Genomic DNA, 18611 nt, shown 5'->3' with positions numbered 1-18611 from the left:
CCAAGAGAGAGACCCCACCACTAACTAATGCTTCAGCAGTGAAAGGATAGAGCAACACAGGCACACTACCCCCAGGTTTAAAAGCTGGCACTGGTATCGGTCACTTGCTTTCTAGATTAATCTTAGTAAGTAATCACAGAATTTAAGATGACTCCACTGCTGTTATAAAGGGTTTTTTTTCCCAAATAATATCTTCCATACCAAAACAGTATTTGTTGTTGTACTACTCTTACCAACAGAGTGCTTTGTTTAATATGATTTTGTTAATAGACATATTTCTTTGAAAGCTATCCTAGATAATAAGTTCTTAATTTCTGTGTATCAAACAGAGTAGAGGAGGTTGGTGGGCTGACTGATACTAAAAAGGAAGAGGGTGGGGTGTGGTCTGCCTGCAGTAGCTGGAGAAATCCAGTTCAGGGAATGACCCGTGGAACGTACAGCTATCACTACACAGCCAACCTCCTCAGCACAATGCTCCAAATTCCACTAATGATTTGTCATCTTCATCCCCTGCACGAAACCCGGCTTCCTTCTTCCTCTGTGCCTTGATCACTGCTCCCGTCGCCCTGACCTTTGGAATTTATATATGTGTGCGCAGGTCCTCTGGGCTATAAGTTGGATTGCAGAGGCTTAGTTGTCATTACAGTTGATGAAGCTTCCTTTAGGATTCAAGACACGGCTGGTTTGATTTTTCTGAGATTAATGAGTTCTTCCGGGTTTGAATGGGGGGGGAAGAAGCGGAAGAAAGCAAGACAGGATTTGTACCATTATGTTTTGCGCTGCCGTAGACCTGATCACTACAAGTCAATTATTTTCAAGAAATAAATCTGATTTTGTTTGGTACAGATAATGATCCTAAATATTCATTATGACAGGGTCATACATAATGCTAACACTGTGAACATTTGATTAAATGTAACCGATAAGATAACTGCTTCCTCCTGGCTTGTTTGATTGAATTAACTAGTAGCCATTGTGAGATAATAAACTGTGTCAGACGGCCTATATTGTGGGATAGTGTATGGAAACACTTTCCTGAGTGCTTCAACAGAAATTCTTCAAATATCCGTTTTAAATTCGGTGCAGTTTTCTTTTCTATAAGAAAACTATAAACTGTAGATAAAAGATGGACCTAGCCACTGTCACATCACTCATTAGTTTTGAACTTTCGTTTTTGTTTTTTATTTCTTTCAAAACAGTATAGCCCCTTTTCCATTAATACTTACTCTGACTCGGATCGACTGGTTCACAACCCAGTGTGCGTGCTTGTCATCATAGCAACACGTCTGGGCATCCAGCGATGTAATTAATTTGCAACATGAACGCTACAACAAAGGTGGACATGTGGCTTTTTGTGAGACGCGGGGAACACAGCCATTTTGTTTTGTTTCTTTTGGGGGGGGGTGGCTTCAATTTTTGTGAACGAGACACTCTCATGACTCATTCAGTGATGCTACTGCGGTGTGGCGACGTCACATTTTAGTACCTGCACGGATCGCTTGGCATCCCGGTCGAGCAGGTACTAAAAAAGTACCTGGTACCAGGTACTATGACCTTATGGGAAAATACTGAAAACCGTGCCGAGTCGATCCGAGTAGGTACTACTGAAAAAGAGGATTATGTGACTGTCAACTGGAAGAAAGGGTACCACAGAGGAGTGATCAACTAATATATGTTCCTGCTACCTAGCTTGGTTAGTAACCTGTGTAATTTTGAGCACCAGAGAAACTTAAGAGCAGACTGTCGCTGTGCCTTTAAAGCCAAATCTATTTGTTTATGTGCTGTGCAGTTGATCTGTGGGTATGGACTTTTGGAACTAGTCCCACATGGTGACTGAAGTAACTCCAGTTTTTAGAACTTGTTTACTTGCATTTCCTGAACAGGAAAGCCTTGAGAAAAACACTGTTGAAAATGTAGCTTTTCTGTTTTGTTTGATGTAATGAGTCAGTGAGGGTGGTCTTTGCTCAGATCTGATAGATTTGTTCCTCCAGTCTCAGCACAGTACAGTGTGTATCATTTACTCGATGATTTATCTGCTTAGTCTGTCAATTGTAGCATTTACAGACACACGGAGATGCATTTTCAACACTTTTCTGCTTTGTCATTCACATTTTTATGCACAAATTGTAAATATGCCAAAAAAGAAAGGACAGTGGAAAAATAGTTATTGGCAGAGATAACAAACGGCAACTTGGATGCTGGTAGGACCTGTTCGTATACTTTGCCTGGGGACAACTGTTTATGGCTCACTGATTTTACACTGGGCTTTAAACATAAAGAGGGTGTGCTGTAACACGCAGCTATAGTGTTTCTTGATTGAAACGTGTTCTAGAAATCTCTATAGTCTGATCTCCTGTTAATACTTTGCAGGTCTTGAGAGGCGAGCTCCATTTGGATGCCCAGTCATCGATTTTGTCCAAGACTTCACCATGAACCGAAACAAGCGTGAAAGGGAGTACTACAGTATAGATGTGGGCGATTCAACTTTTACAGTTTTAAAGCGCTACCAGAACCTAAGACCCATTGGATCCGGCGCACAGGGAATTGTTTGGTGAGTATATTTACTTTCTGCTGACCTAGATGGCAACCTTCACTTGCAGATTGGTCACTTCTTTACTCAGCGAAAAGTTAGATTTAACTTCACCACCAAAACCTGTCTAACATTTGATGAAAGCTTGAAAAGCACACCTTGGACTTTGCCGGCTGCCGTTGACGAAAGTTGATAAGAACAGATGTAAAAAGAGCAGCATAAGTTGCATACAACACAGAAAATTGATGCATAATATTCTATTTGTTGACAGCACCGTGTGGTGTTATCTTTCCTGTGAAGTTTTGTTGATGTGAGAGGGTTAGGTGTTGGAGTGAACTGATCCACACCACAATTGGTTTCTTAAATTTTCTAGGGGTTTTTTTTTTTTTTTGGTATTCCTTCATATTTGCAATGAGCCGTGAAATTTTTTTTATTTTTTTTTGCTTATGCATCAAGTGGTTGATTGATTGGCCCATCAAAATCACATGAGCTGTCAGAATGAATCCATTTCAACTTGTAACATAAGATGAGCTTGACGAACTCATCTAGCGTCTTTGCTGTCATTAACCTTCTCTCTTCCTCATACCAGGTAGGAATACCAGAAAACTGATGCACAACACAGTTAAGAGTGTCAGCTAAGACTTTAGCTTGTCATGTAAGAACTTGCTGGCTACAAAATCTCAACAACTGCAGTGCTTAGTGCTGGAAAAGGATTAATAGTGGGCCTGTTAAACGTTTCTTTATTTTCTGTCCCATCTGTAATGTTATGACGCCGTGAGGTCGCACACACGTGATCAAAGTTTTGTTTAAAGTAATAAAGTCAGGTATGTACAAGTAATCCCTAAGAACCAAAAGCTCAGTCTTGACACTGCTCTAAATGCTCAGTTTCTTGTCTGTTATGTCAGGGAGAGGGGATATTCCTAATATCATCAATTCAGGCATACAGACCCACTCACATGAGGGGTGGACTACAAAGCAATTACAACACAGAGCCCTTTTTAACGTGCACGTTCTGCTTCAGGCATTCTGCACACTCACATTTCTGCACCATCTGACTCTAGTCCTCACAAAATGACACAGTTGAGTTCCACCTACAAGAGAATCCGCTCATATGAAGATTATAAAAATATTACTGCATAAAACAATTGTAAATGTGTTTGTTTGTACACTTGTTTGACTATTCATTTTATTTCTATGACAGCTGCACAGTGGAGCTCTTTAACGTGACATTTAAGAGCATTTGCTGACATTTTAGCGGCATAAAACAGAGCAGCACAGCAGGACTAAACATGTTCGCGCATTTTCTACAGTTATAACTAAAGTTCCTCTGACAGTGTAAAGCATACTTGGCATTACTAATGTACATCTCTGCATATGAAACATCACTTATGGCCGGCATTGACAAGAAAAGAATTTGGGTCTACGTGGTGCTTTATCCAGCCAATTATAACCTAAGCTCATTGGCAGCGATGTTGTTTTTGTTTTGTTTTTAACAGATAGAGTAACCAACCTAAGTTTAAAGTAGGAGGAGACATTATGGGCTGTCCGAATGTATTGCTCAATAGACAAAGTTTGCTGACTCATTCTGCATAGAAATTTCCAATCCTCAGTTTATCAGTTATTACCAACTAAATTTGTTTCTTTTATTTAAAAGGAAACCGTACGGGTGTAAAGATTTAATATTTTGGTTGCAGAAATGAAGAAAAACCAAGCTTAGTTGTTTAAATAGTGTAAAAAATAGGTCTCCCTCTCTCTTTCTGAGGCCTCGGGGAGCGTGTTATGTTCTATTAGATGGATTTCTAAAATTCTCTCAAACCACATATGGTATATTTGGTCAGGTTTAAAACCGAGACTTCAGGTCGAGTGGTTCTGTTACTGGCTGTGAAGCTGTAGCTTTCTGTAGCCTTTAAACATACACAACATCAAAACCTTGATGATTTATATCAAAATGTAGTTCGTGTATGGCTTTCATGACCGGGGAAATCATTTTTTGGTAATGGGATGTAAACATGTTTGTTTCTGTTGTAAAGCTGGTCATTTAACCCAGGGGTCATTGGGCTTTATGGCAGTTTGCAGAACTACAGATTTTTGGACTTAAGTGCAACACAAGGGATAACTTTTTAGAGACTGCCACATTCAGTATAGCTCCCCCTTAGGTGTATATTATGGGCAAAATATTAGCAACAGACTTGGCTCACTTTAGTTCAGTGGCTCTATTTCTCTCTTCCTCTGCTCTTCCTTTCCTGTCAGTCTCTACTGTCCCTAATAAATAAAGCTGAAAAAGGCAAAATCTTCATATTCCTTTGGCCGTCAGGGAAAAACAACAAAAACAAAGAACAATTTTTGACATCCATTATTGCTGACTGAATTTCTCCTGTGCTCCTTCACCCCAGTTCGGCGTACGACCACAACTTGGAGAGGAACGTTGCCATCAAGAAGTTGAGCCGACCCTTTCAGAATCAAACTCATGCAAAACGGGCCTACAGGGAACTGGTGCTAATGAAATGTGTCAACCACAAGAATGTAAGAGCCAGAATTTAATGGCATTTTTGTTTCTTTTGCATGGTTTGAATGTTTTGGTCTAATTCTTTAGACGTTAGAGGATAGCCTTACCTTTTGACTGTATAGTGTAGGTGCATTTCATGTAGATAAACCTGAGCATTGAATAGAAGTATAATTTAAGCAGGAGCAGAGAATGTACAGTAGAAATTAAAGGGGACAATTAGCTTTGAAAAGTGTTAGCAGGATGCATTTAAATGCTATTCTCATTCCTGTCCATTAAAATGATTTAAGTATTGATCTTTAGAGTCACTATATTCAGAGTTGTGTAAAGTATGAGTCAGCAGGGAAGCAAAAAGAACTGCACAATATGTTGGTTTTAAAGCAGAACCTGCTGAGCGCCACACATGGATAAAAAATAGTGTTTTGAATGACCACAAACTTCTCGGTGCTGCTGCCTCGGAGGTGTGAATGAGGAAACTATCCTGCTGTTATTCATAATTAATGCTGACGCTTCCTCGTTTAACTTTTCAAATTAAGAGTTGGCCTTCGTGTCCAGGGACGTGGATGTGAAGATGTTGTCAAATATACAAAACAACTCCAGCAATTACACTTTTTTTTTGTTGTTGTTGTTGCAGATTATCGGGCTGTTAAATGTATTCACACCACAGAAGACACTGGAGGAATTCCAAGATGTGTGAGTATCAGCGAGTCAAATCGCAGCTGCTCAAATCAATACAGGATACAGAACGCCGGGGGCTTAGATGATCTTTTTGGGGGCTTAGCTGGATCTCTTGTTGTGCCTCACGTTAAATACTTCAGGGAAATGATGCTTTATAGTCAGTGGGATGTCAGGTATGCACATTTCATGGTGAATATTAGAAAAGCACAGACTGAATCAGCTGGTGACAGGAATGAACCAGTTTTCAGGCTGATTGGCCACAATCTGTCACCAGCCTGACACTCACCTGTCAAGAGCTGTAGCTATACTATATACTGTATATGTGCCATGTATGCATGCACTTTAGTTGCCCTGGATGTGTTTCGAAGTCGACAAGATGTCCGTGTAAGTAGCTGTAAAATCAGAGGGGAATGCTGGGATGTGGGGGAAGTGATGGTTACCAAGAGTATGATGGGAACGAACATGATTAATGCCATCCTTTTGAAGCCCAGAGTGTGTGTGTGTGTGTTTGTGTCTACTCTGCTGTGTTTGCCTGATTGGAGCTAAAAAGGAAACTGGACAAATCGTAGCCAGAGGGTAGCGGGGCCATCGCAGAGTTGGAGGATGAACACTGCATTTGCTTTGGTGTTTGTTTACTTGAATGTATACCGGTACATACATATGTGTACCCATACTATTGGTAATGCATTGTAGCCAGTTTCAGTATTTTATAAGCTGTGTGCAAGCACAAGTTCTGCTTTGTAAATGATCGTTCTCACACAAAGATGTTGCTTTGTTTTTTGTTGTTGTTGTAACAAAAAAATAAATAAATCTGTCAGCGGTTTCTTACTCCATGTAGTGACTGATGATGTAACAGCTGACAACTGTGATAACATCATCACTGTTTGGAGGAGATACCGTACTGTCACTTCCAAAATGCCAGGCAAATTAAAGCTGATTGGGTGAGAGAATCTCACACTTTAATGTAGCTTCATATTCTATTGGCATGTAGGAAACGTAATACAGAGTCAGGCACGTGCACATGCTGCATCTATACATTGTAATACACCCACTGAAACAAACATAAAAAGCCCCTGTGTTTGTTTGTCTCTGCCTGTGTGCTTATTTGAACCTCTTTCCTTGCAGGTATCTAGTAATGGAACTGATGGATGCCAACCTCTGTCAGGTGATTCAGATGGAGCTGGACCACGAGAGGCTGTCGTACCTGCTCTACCAGATGTTATGTGGAATCAAACATCTGCATGCCGCAGGGATCATACACAGGGTAAGCCATACCAAGGGGGCCATATATGCAGCTTTACAGATGTGACTGGGAGCAGTTGCAAGCTGAAGCTTACACTGAGTTAAGTCCGTGTTTTTATGAATTTAAAGTTTCACATCAAAGGAAAAATATGAGACTACTGAAAGATATCGAAGTTTAGTAGTGAAAACACAGTAGGGTGGTTGGAGGAAGGCAGTGACGGTGGTACGTTTTTGCTGACCAGTTGTGCAAACCAATGCTTACTCCATGTAGTGACATGGAGTAAGCATTGGTTTGTGATGTAATTTAAAAATGTGATGTAATTTAAGTAAAATGTGATGTAATTTAACTTCCTGTCATGATATACACTATAGATGGCATGCTTGTGGGCTAAGCTTTATGGGTTCTTGCAGCTTCTTTAGTGTGCAGACATAAAAGTGGAACCTTCCAGCCCGTCCACAGGATAAGTTTGCCTGCTAAAATGTCAAGGCGCTCTTTTAAAGCTGCAGTTGACTGGATTTCATTGCATTTACATTTACTGACGTTTCTAACATGAAAGCACCAGATAACACAATCACACATTTACAGGTTGCAGTGGAGACACACACTGCACACTTGTCGTTACCTTGAAACATCACACACAGAATGACAGTACACATCCTGAGGCATCAACAGCTGTATGAATAGGTTTTTCATATGGACACACTTACACAGAGTGACTGGCAGCCTCCTGTCAATCACCCTCAGAGAGATGTGCTCCAGTAGATTAGCAGAGCTCCTCTTGCTCTGCCAGCCAGAACTAATTGAACCGCAGGCGGAGCTAACCAGCCTCGCTCACACTGGCACAGCTTGGCACGCGAAGCTTTCATCAGGTGAACAGATGCAACGTAAGTCACAGATCGCGAGAGATCGTGCTCTCGTTTTTTGGGGGCATTGTCTCAGTGATCAGAGCTCTCCGGTCTGTTTCAGCTGCTCAGAAGCTACCTATGGAGGTGGCAGTATGACTGACTGTGGTTTAGCCCTCCAGTCTGATGTTCTTATGATTAACAAGTGATGATAATTATTATCAGGAGGATTTTCAGCTGTAGCGCATTAAAGATTTCCTGAAATTAGCGTTTGGCAGTGAGTACCCTTCAGGTGTAGTCTGTTTATTTTCTTCTCAAAACCAGACGAGGCTCATTAAGATGTTATCAGATTAGCCTGCATGCAAATAAGATTGAAAGGGGGAAATTATTGCAATAAATCACCTGGCATATGGCCGGGTTATAGCCATAGGCAATGAGTTTTTATCGCAGGATTGCTTATAGTTCCTCTTGATTCTGTCGGGTTAGCTTCAGAAGAGAGGAGACACCCTTGAGCAGATGGGCTGTTTTTTAAGTTCTTGTAAGGAAGCATTGCCAAAAAAAAGCACACAGGGAAATGAACACACTGAACTCAAGAGAACAGATAAACAAGGATGAAATGGTGTAACCAAACAAAACAAAGACTTTGTGGTTACAGTGATTCATCATCCTTTTGGTGGATATCAGCTTTTCATTTAGTAGAGGAGAGAATGATCGCCTCTTCTGAGGGAAAACAAACCCTGATATTTGAGCCCCATTACACCAGCGACTGTGTTTCCCATATATAGACATTTCTAGGAATATTTGTCCCCGCACCAAAAAAGGTCTCCTTGCAAAGCGAGTTTGATTTTCAGTCAAGTCTTTTAGTTGTCTTTTGTGAAATGTTTAATCTATGTCAGGTTGTAACTTTTGCGGTGGTGTTGTGTTTGAACAGGACCTGAAACCCAGCAACATCGTGGTAAAGTCCGACTGCACACTGAAGATTCTGGACTTTGGTTTGGCCCGGACGGCCGCCACTGGTCTCCTCATGACGCCCTACGTGGTGACGCGTTACTACCGCGCCCCTGAAGTCATCCTGGGAATGGGCTACCAGGCCAACGGTAAGTGCAGGAAGTGGATGAAGCGGCTTCTTGACAGCGACCGGCTAATGAGGAGCTGCTGCCTGGCCTGCTGCATGGCCCTCACCCCCTGAGATGTTTCAGGATCACTTCCCACACACAGGCACACACTCCCTTTTCCTGTAAAGGTTACGCTCAGGGGGGGGAGTTGGCATGTGTGGCATCGGTGCTTTGTGGGGAACTTCCTGTCTGAGGACTGTGGTGCCCAGCAGTGTTTTAGCATGTGTTTGATGTTTTATTAACAGGTTGCCTGAGCTCAGCTCAGCTAAGCCAAAAAGTAAACCTCAGTATGAATACAGGCACTAATGCATGCTTCAGCAGTTTCACCGTGCACCCCTGCTTGAAACACATCACAGTTTGAGCAAGGCAGTCTGAAGCGCAGAAGTTGACGTATGGTAAAATATGTCATATTGATCCATTAGATGCCAGAGCACCAATATCATATAGTTGAGCAGAAAGATTAGTAGAGGACTGTGCTGTGAATTAGTGCAGCCCAAAGCTAGCAGAGATGAAACAAAGCATAAGAGATGTACTGCGATATGTGATTAAAACCTATCACCACTAAAACCTCAGTTCTGTATATAGATAAAAATCTATAACAGTGCAGTAAAAGCTTGGGAGACGCATTGGGTGCAGCTGTGGTGCCGGTGGTTTGTGTTAGATGAGCATTTCCTTTTAAGAAGATGGCCTTGTTGTGGGAAGTCTGAGATTCTCTGCTGTGATTGTGTGAGACATTGACATTATCAGCACTGAGCTGCAGACACTGTAAGGTGAATGCCAGCACAGCTCATTGGGTTACCGTAATACTGGACATAAAATGTCTAGAGAAGCCCACGAGTGGAACAGTTTTGTTATAATGTTCTGTCCCAGTAAGGAAATAAAGACTGAATTCATTGGCTAATAACATGCTGAGAGTCAGGTGGAAGCAAAAACACTAAATGTAATTGGAGAGCTGCACTGTTTGTTTGTTACTTTTAAAATTCTGTTGATTTAAAGTGTACATATTGCCCTAGAGCACAGGTGCAGGTAGTACAAGTCCCCTCTCAAAAAACAATTAGAGGGTCTCATAAAAACGAATGCTCATCAGAAACACTGACCTGATTCTTTTTTTTCCTGCTGACTTGTTGCATCTTTCTTTCTTATTTTATTTCATTGTTTTGGGTTATTCTCTTCTCCCTCCTTTGATGCTGCGCATATGTAGTGGATATTTGGGCTGTGGGCTGCATTATGGCAGAAATGGTTCGCCACAAAATCCTTTTTCCAGGAAGGGATTGTATCCTTGAGCTGCTTGTAGCAGTGTTTGGCATTTCATGTGAAATGAAGATGGCCTCAAAACAGTCACCTTTTCAGATCTTCTTTTGTTTCCTGATTTTTATTTTTTGTTATTTTTCTTTCTCATCAAATACATCGCAGCTATAGAAATTCTGTTTCTTGGATTTGCCTGACACCTTGACTTGCAGCCGCCCACCTGCTCTTCCTGCAGATCCACTGGCTCGACTCCCTCCTCACTCACTCGAGCAGCAACACTGTTGCTTCGAGCACCATGACTGTCACATGAAAGACCTGAAATAGAATTGATAGTTTGCTCTGCCATAGCTGAGAAGTGAACTGCATAAAATGCCCTCCAGTATCCTCGAACTGCTTAGCGTATGGCTTTTGTTGTAATGTGAAAGAAAAACTCTTAATCTAAAATTTAACACAAAAAAATGATTTCTTGGCATCATTAGATAACACTTTCCAGCTTAAGTTGCAGTGAGGATACAGAGAACATTAAATTGCATTTTTGCAAAAAAAACAAAGTTCTCATAAATGTTAAAAGTCATGGTCTGAAGGAGAAGTAAACATACATTTTTGCAGCTATGATGGAGACAAACACCTGTTAAACACTGATCCAGGTGTGAGAGTGCTCTCAGATGCATGCAGGTCATTTTGCGTCATGTGTCACCTTGCACGAACATCATCGTGTTTATGGATTATAATTTCCCCTCTCCTCTTGTTCTTATTTTCATTTTTGTTTTCCATTTGGTTTTCAGTCCTGCATGCTAATTCGGTGGTTGTCATTTCATTTTTCAGTTGATGTCTGGTCTGTTGGCTGTATCATGGCTGAAATGGTCCGGGGTAGTGTGTTGTTTCCAGGCACTGATCGTATCCTTAAGTTGAACCTCCATCCAAACCCCCGTCCTCCTCAAACGACTGTTGTCCCATCCTCTGTCTGACATCTTGTTCATATCTTTGCACACAAAAGGGGGGGAAAAAAACCTGCCAAACCTGCTGTTTAATGAGCGATGACGACATTGCGCTCAGGGTCGACATTCATCACTCGCAGTGGCAGAGCTGGAAGAATTGTAGCCATCTTTCATGGCAAATGCTGGCTTCTTACAGCAGGCAAAGTACAAGTTTAATTATGTGGTGACAAGAATAATGGCTCCAATCTATTTAGGTGACCCAGTAAGTCTTATTACACCAAGGTTAGCACTTCTATTATGCTGTATCAGACCCTGTTCAATATAAATGGTTCTAACAAGAAAGTAAACATGCACTACAACCCTATTTGATCCCACTAGAGAAACTGAAGCAGTGGAGGGAAAGAATACAGGCATTTTATGCCCTGATTCAAAAAGGTTCCTATATAACAACATATTGTTAAAGAGCTCCTTTGTTTAGTAGTTATGGGTTTTTATTAATGGGCTGATCATGATGTCACCGACTAGTTCCTAGTCTTAAACTTCAATACGACATTAGAATTTCATCATCTAGGTGTATTATGTATCAGACTGTAAAACTGCACATTCACTGACTATCAGTCCGCAGTTGCTAGAATATCCTAAACAATCCTGCTTTCTGACACTTAAAGTAAGAAAAATTCACATAATGGACTTAAAGTTTTATTCAGAATAAGTGACTGAGCCCATAAGATCAGGAAAGTATTTACCGAGGTAAATACAAACTTTTACTACAAACGTTCAAACAAGGCTTTTTGCAAACACCAGTATCGCCCCCTGTTGGACACTAGAGAGAATGCTGGTTTTAGGCCCTCCCCAATTGGTTTTAGTTTAAGATCCAAAAGCCAGCTCCACCTTTTATGTGGAAAAAAAGGCCACTCTGTAGCTTTGTGTCAATGCCATCCTCTTTAAATTAAGTCAAGGATGATATTGTCAATTGATTTGTTTTTATCGGATCTTTTTAGCAGTGTAGGGTGTTTGGTTGAAAACATGGCTTAAAGGCTAGCTTCCTCATTAGCTTACTACTAGGATGCTAGCAGTCGGTAGGTTTGATTTGTCTTTATGCAAATTATTTACATTCACAAAAGCTGCTAAACAACAGACTAAAGGATAAAGAAAAAAAATCAATCATAGCAAATGTACTTTGGCATTAGGAACTTAACAACCAGAGCTTTTTGTTTTCTCAAGGCTAGGTTTCTCCTTCTGTTTGTTCATTCATGTTTGAGGATGAACAAAGATGTGAACAAGCAGTCTGAATGTGTTATCTGTCCTTACATGTGTGTGACTTGTATTTCCAACATCTGGATGTCTTACAGGTGAACCTCACATTGCTTCACTTGACGTCTAGCTATGCAGAGTGCAGATGTTTGAAATATATGTGTGCGTATTGTTTTTTTTCAGATTGTGTGTATCCCACTCAGCCCATCCTAGCAGGTTTCTACAGGAATAATGTGCAAACGAAAATCCTTTAGTTTCAAAGCTGTGTTGTAGCTATTTGTGGTTGTAGTCATTTGCTTTCGTTCTTTTTTTGTTTTGTTTTGTTTTGTTTTGTTTTGTTGTGTTTGAGCTTTCTTTATCAGCTCAGTATTTGGGGAACATGTCCAAACCAGATCAAACATTCCTCAAACTTCTCTCAAACTGGAGCATCTTGTTTTCCAATCCAGCCGTACGCTTTTCTTAACACTATAACCAAAAGATATTGACCAGTGGAACAAGGTGATCGAGCAGCTGGGGACGCCATCTCAGGAGTTCCTGATGAAGCTCAACCAGTCCGTGAGGACCTATGTGGAGAACCGGCCACGGTATGCTGGCTACAGCTTCGAGAAGCTCTTCCCTGATGTCCTGTTTCCTGCAGACTCTGAGCACAATAAACTGAAAGGTAGGGGTGTCTTGTAAATTCTTACTCAAGCATAAGAAGGTAATGGGTGTTGAAACAGTTTTGGTGGATGGTTGTTAGTAGGAGCAATGAGGCGGTCATTAGTTATGCCACAGTGTGTTTCCGTTTTACTGCTTGAAATCACTGTTGTAAAGCTGTGTTGTTCTTTTTTTTAATGTAGGATTTATCATCTGTGACCTTTTAGAGGTTTTTTTTGGGGGGGGGTTGTTTTTGCATTTGGAAGTGTAACAAATGAGTCCGTGGGTAGTCAGTGGGTACACATTCAAGGACGTATAGATATGAACTTCTCCTCCACATGTGCTTTGGGTTTGCAACCTAACAAATATCTGCTGACAGCAAAGCCAAAGCAAGATCACTGCTCGGCGGCAGTCTTTGCTTAACCACTTATTCTAGAAGCCGGCAGCACCAAAGTTGTTTCTTCTGTGAAGAGGAATTCACCTCAAGCGTGTCTTTCTCTGTAAATGCAGAGGTGGTGACAGGAACACTCACAGTGAGTGCCACAGAGCTGTTGTAAGATGTCGCAAAAAAAATAAGTCGTTCTTTTTCAGTCCTTGTTACTTCACAGAGGTAGGAACATGTGATGACAGTGTGTTCCCCCCTCAAGTTCTCTGCTTTAACAACATCAATTAGCTGTGATGACTCACTCTGTCAGGTTTCATACAGAATGTGAAACAATGTGTGATAATCAGGGCGGATGTCCTTGACAGGCTCAAATGGAGACAAAAGTGGATACATGTTCTCTGTTGAAAAGGCAAAAACCTCGGTGAGTTTCCCATCTTGGATAGCATCGGGGAGCAGTGTTTTGAAAGCTGGCTTTATTTGTTCTAAAGGCTTTGTGCAGTTTTTTTTCTAGTTTAAGGTCTGTGTGAGTCAGTGTTAAAACCCTGAAATACACATCACAGGTACAAACCTCTGAGTGAGCAAATAAGCTCTAACCATGTACCGTTCAGACTTTTTGCTTGGGAGGGGTAGCCAGTCACAAGAAAGTTTAATTCTCTCAGTCATACAGGATTGGTTCATGACTTCCTATTAACCTCCGTTAGTTTAGGGTAGAATATGCATTCCCTGGGTAAAAATGGTCACAAAGACTACGCTGCACCAAAAACCACCTTGTGATTGCTTTGATTGCTAGTAGATTGGCACAGTCGCCCATGGTTTGATGCCCAAACTTGCTAGCCAATCAACAAGCAGTAGTGAAACTTGAAAAAGTGTGGTGCAGAGAATTTTAGAGAATTTAAAGTTGTCTTACTGCTGAAATCAACCAATGACACAGCTTTTACTCTGAAGCTGAACGTGCTCTGTTTCTGGTTGGCATCTCACTCTTCAGTTTCACTGCTGCTTAGCAACTAGTTGGTGAATGTTTGCAAACAAGTTGGCAACAACGAGCAAACTCCTGTAATCCTTCACGATTAGTAGATTACAAGTGACCTCTGTGTGACTAGTCTCTATGTGAGTGAGGCCTTAACTTAAAAAGGAATGGTCAGTGTGATTCAGATAGAGGCAAACTTAGGGTCACAGAATAAGACAAATGGGGATTAATCTCAACTGTGAACCCCCAACCAATTTTGGCAGATGGCCTCCCTTTACCTGAGCCTGGTTCTGCTGGAGGTTTCTTCCTTTTTAAAGAGTTTTTCTTTCCCACTGTCACCACCTGCTCGCTCATAGGGGGTTGTCTGATTGTTGGGGTTTTCTCACTACTATTGAAGGGACCTCACAATATAAAGAATATTGAAGGGACTGTTGTGATTTGACGCTGTATTAGGAAAGAAAATGGGTCTGAAAATATACATTTGGAGCGGAATATAAGCAGAATTTTTCCTGTATGGAAAAACAGGACTTTATAAGTGGTACCACGAAAATTATGTTATGAATTTTTTCCCTTCCTCATGGATACTCATTCGTTTACATTTCAAAGCGGTTGCTGCCTACATTGTTTCCTGCACCAACATCCCATCTCAACAGGAAATGCATCTCATCAACCAAGCCGCACACTCCTGCATATTTTTTATGTTCAATTATTTCCTTTCAGCGAGCCAAGCCCGTGACCTCCTATCAAAGATGCTGGTAATAGATGCATCAAAGCGGATCTCAGTGGATGAGGCTCTCCAGCACCCCTATATCAATGTGTGGTACGACCCAACTGAGGTGGAGGCAGTAAGTACTTGAGTTTCGTGTATTTTCATTGCATTCCTGTTTGAGTGATAATCACATGGAAGTGGTTATCACTGCTAATAGCATCTATGTTCATTGATTATGGCAATCACACCTGAGCTCTACCCATTTCAGACCTCTTAAAAAATCCTTAATGTGCAACATCAAAGCCGCTCTAAGTGTAATATAATTTGCTTTAGGCTGGAATATATCCCTCATATTGAATAGCTGATGGGAAAATTCGATTTAAGGGTCTTTTGAAGTTTAGCAGGAATGCCGCAATGTAGCTTTCCTCTGTAGAACATTGAAAATTTTCCTGTAAAACAAGTGAAAAGGTAAAGTTTAACATCTTTCAAATGCCATTTTAAGCTCTCTTTTCTGTCTCTAAACTACAAACTGTAAAGCTGTGTCTTTGTGCTTCAGTCTCTAAAATTGAGATGGTGACAAATGTGAAGCCTCTCCTTGGAAACGCTGTGACTCAGCCAGTGCAGATTGATTTTTGACTGCGTTTTGGCAGATTGGGAAATGAGGCGAATTGTTGCTTTTTCCTCCTCTCCCCTGCCTCCTGTGGATTCCTCAGAGCTGACGGTGCATCCTTGAAAAGTGCAGATTTATACACAACTGCACTAACTCATGAGCTTGTTTGTTTGCTTGTGGCTGATGGGTCAGATGGGTTTGAGTCTCAGTGATGAGGTCAGAGGTCAGGTTTTATGAAAACCTTGTGAACACTTGAAGAAGGTGATGTAGTAATACCATAGGTGTGTCTAAAAAGGAGGCTGAGGGATACCGCTTGTAGTTGCCAGTATTTTTCAACTCGGGATTCACTGAGTCTGAGACATCCTCATACACCTGCTGTATGTGAATGACTTCTGTAAATTTGACCTCTGGTTTGGTAACACTCATAAATCAGAGGCTACTAGCGTCGGCGTTTGTGTCTCTTAAAGAGGCAGCATCAGCATCTTCTCTTTGCTCTGTTAAATGTTAGAAAAGGGAGAGGTTTAAGCTATGGCCTGAGTCTATAATGTGTGCGGATGTGATATGAATGTGTGACCATTTGGTAAAAAGACACATTATTCTGTTTTTCTTTCCAGCCACCACCGGTGATCACAGACAAGCAGCTGGATGAGCGGGAGCACACAGTGGAGGAATGGAAAGGTAGGAAGGATCCTCTCCTCTCCTGTCATAAGTACTTAGCTGTTTACAGGGTGATGCATAAGGTTGGTCTAGCTTTGTGCTTCACAGCCTGTGGGACATTTAATCTTTGTTCTGGAAGGGAGTTGCATGTTTTCCTCTGCACAGTCTGTCAGAAACCATAAATGCCCCAGTGTCAGACACGTAGTCCTCATTTTCTGCTGAAAATAACTCTGTGTCCAAAGCAGCATATTTCCCCCGTTGGTCCCCTCGGCCAGAACATCAGAGCTTTACCGGCTTGGGAGAAAGATAGAGAAGAGGGAAAAGCTAATTTTCATTGGTGTATAAATGCAGATTTACATTTGGTTTTTGTTTAGTCTAAGTCTGCAAAATGAATGAAAGCTTTCAAAATTAGTGCAGTTCATTCTTCACGGTTACTTTACAATCCCCGTCATCTGTTTTTAGTCACAAGTACTAAGGTGTGCAAACCTGCATCACCTTCCTGCTGGGTCTTTATTAACATAACTGTTCCTTTAATGTGAAAATGGTAAATTTAAAGCCTGTTTGCTTCATTCACAAAAATACATATTCCTGGATGATGATGCTTGGAAGCCTTGTGGGTAGAAAATGAAGCGTATGCTGAGGTGCTAAATGCTAGAGTTGCTTTATACTGGTGAGAAAATACCCACAGGCTACCATGTTAAAATGCTCATCTTATGCATACAGGTTCAGTTCTCGCTAGCTAATTTGTCCTTAATGACAAACGTTTGATTTTAGTGGTGTTAAGCCTTAAGGATGAATGGGGTGGGCACAGTGTAAGTGCTGCATTAGTTAGCACGACTCTTACATTTAAATACAATCACATCTGTTTTTATGAAACAAAACAAACTGAAAAACAAGCAAAACAAGTTGAACCAGTTTTTCCTTAAACTAATATGCATGTTTTATGATTCAAATTAATTTTAAATGCCGTAAAAACTAAACTGAGTAGCTGTTTTTCTTGTGTCCAGTCACATGTTTAGATTGAGCAAAATGGTGACCTCATCACTTTAGGTTCAGGTTTTTGGAAATATTTGAGCTTTTTTTTTTTTTTTTAAATAGTAAAAGAGGCGTTTTCTCCATGCTAGTATTCCTTTGAATATCTTTAAGCTCCCCTGTCCTAGCAGAGCAGTGATAACAACAGGAGGTTCACACCTGAAAGTGTAAATGTGACACACAGATGGCTTGAAGACACACTGTCCCATTTCTGTCTCCTTAGAGTGAAATGTTCCCGTGTAAACTGGGCATTCATTTATTACCATTTTTTAGTCTGAAGCTTTTTGCCAAAAGAAGAAAAACATTTGTGCATGACCTCATCTTAAAACTGTCTTTCACCCTTTTTTTCTTCTTCAGTTTTTAAAGTGATCTGAATAAATGGCTTTCATTGTGTTTGTTACAGAGTTGATATATAAAGAAGTGCTAGACTGGGAAGAAAGGACGAAGAACGGCGTCATCAGGGGACAGCCGGCGTCCATAGGTTGGTGGACTTTGTTATGTGAGAGAAGGTTTTAAAATGAGTTTGTAATGGAAGAGGTGAATATGTTTGCACTGCACAAGACGTCTGCGCATGATCACGGCTGCTGCACTATATTGCAAGTGATTGTAATGTATCTGAGACTAAGATGCTTTCCTTCAGATAACATTTGCAGCGCTTTGATTTCATTTCCGTAATCGCTCTAATGGGAGCAGATGCGAACAGCGTTGGCCCTGACGTGACCCGTGCTCACATTTGTGTTAATTTATTTATTATTTCGGTGAATCTTCAAAGTCGTGTAGATAAACCGGATACATTCAGGCATTTATACGGCATGTGGTTCAGAATGAATCCACTCGTTGGTTTGTCAAATGTAAAAACCAGCCTTCACCATCCCGTCTTTATTAGATCAGCTGCTAAAGCACAATGCTGTTCCGTGACTGACCACAGGCCCATCCCTGCTTCTCATAGCACAGGTGCAGCAGTGAGCAGCAGCCCCCAGCAGCACCACCAGCACCATCCCTCCACTTCTTCCTCCACCTCCGCCAACGATGTCTCCTCAATGTCCACCGACCCGACCCTGACCGACACCGACAGCAGCCTGGAGACGGCGGGCCCTGCCGCCGCCGCTGCTACAGCCTCCGGCCCAATGGGCTGCTGCAGATGACTATCGCCTACACCTGGTTCTGGGCTGGGCCACACCACCTGGTCACATCCAAGACCACCAGCCCGACACCGGCCCCTAGACCCACCCGCTGTGTTTGCCTCCCCTCCGTGCTCGTCTTC

At 41.5% G+C, this 18611-nt stretch overlaps 1 protein-coding gene across 3 annotated transcripts in view; it reads left to right on the top strand.

Moving 5' to 3' along the window:
- The window catches only part of mapk8b (mitogen-activated protein kinase 8b), a 41511-nt gene extending 22906 nt beyond the window's left edge, over positions 1-18605 (top strand). The window contains exons 2-12 of one of the 3 annotated variants that reach the window (XM_005721768.1): positions 2371-2551; positions 4924-5053; positions 5668-5726; positions 6837-6975; positions 8728-8893; positions 10985-11056; positions 12830-13012; positions 15060-15184; positions 16273-16336; positions 17751-17828; positions 18302-18605. In XM_005721768.1, coding sequence (XP_005721825.1) covers positions 2430-2551; positions 4924-5053; positions 5668-5726; positions 6837-6975; positions 8728-8893; positions 10985-11056; positions 12830-13012; positions 15060-15184; positions 16273-16336; positions 17751-17828; positions 18302-18492 — 1329 coding nt within the window. In that variant the 5' untranslated portion in view covers positions 2371-2429 and the 3' untranslated portion in view covers positions 18493-18605. Of the gene's footprint in view, positions 1-2370; positions 2552-4923; positions 5054-5667; positions 5727-6836; positions 6976-8727; positions 8894-10112; positions 10185-10984; positions 11057-12829; positions 13013-15059; positions 15185-16272; positions 16337-17750; positions 17829-18296 lie in introns of all 3 variants that reach the window. The other 2 variants (XM_005721769.1, XM_013913605.1) reach the window with 2 other exon arrangements.
- The last annotated feature ends 6 nt before the right edge of the window (positions 18606-18611 follow it).

This window comes from Pundamilia nyererei, unplaced genomic scaffold, assembly GCF_000239375.1.
Source record: "Pundamilia nyererei isolate P.nyererei 1_Seehausen unplaced genomic scaffold, PunNye1.0 scaffold00005, whole genome shotgun sequence".
Classification (NCBI taxonomy): Eukaryota; Metazoa; Chordata; class Actinopteri; order Cichliformes; family Cichlidae; genus Pundamilia; species Pundamilia nyererei.
This window is presented reverse-complemented; position numbering and strand designations above follow the sequence as displayed.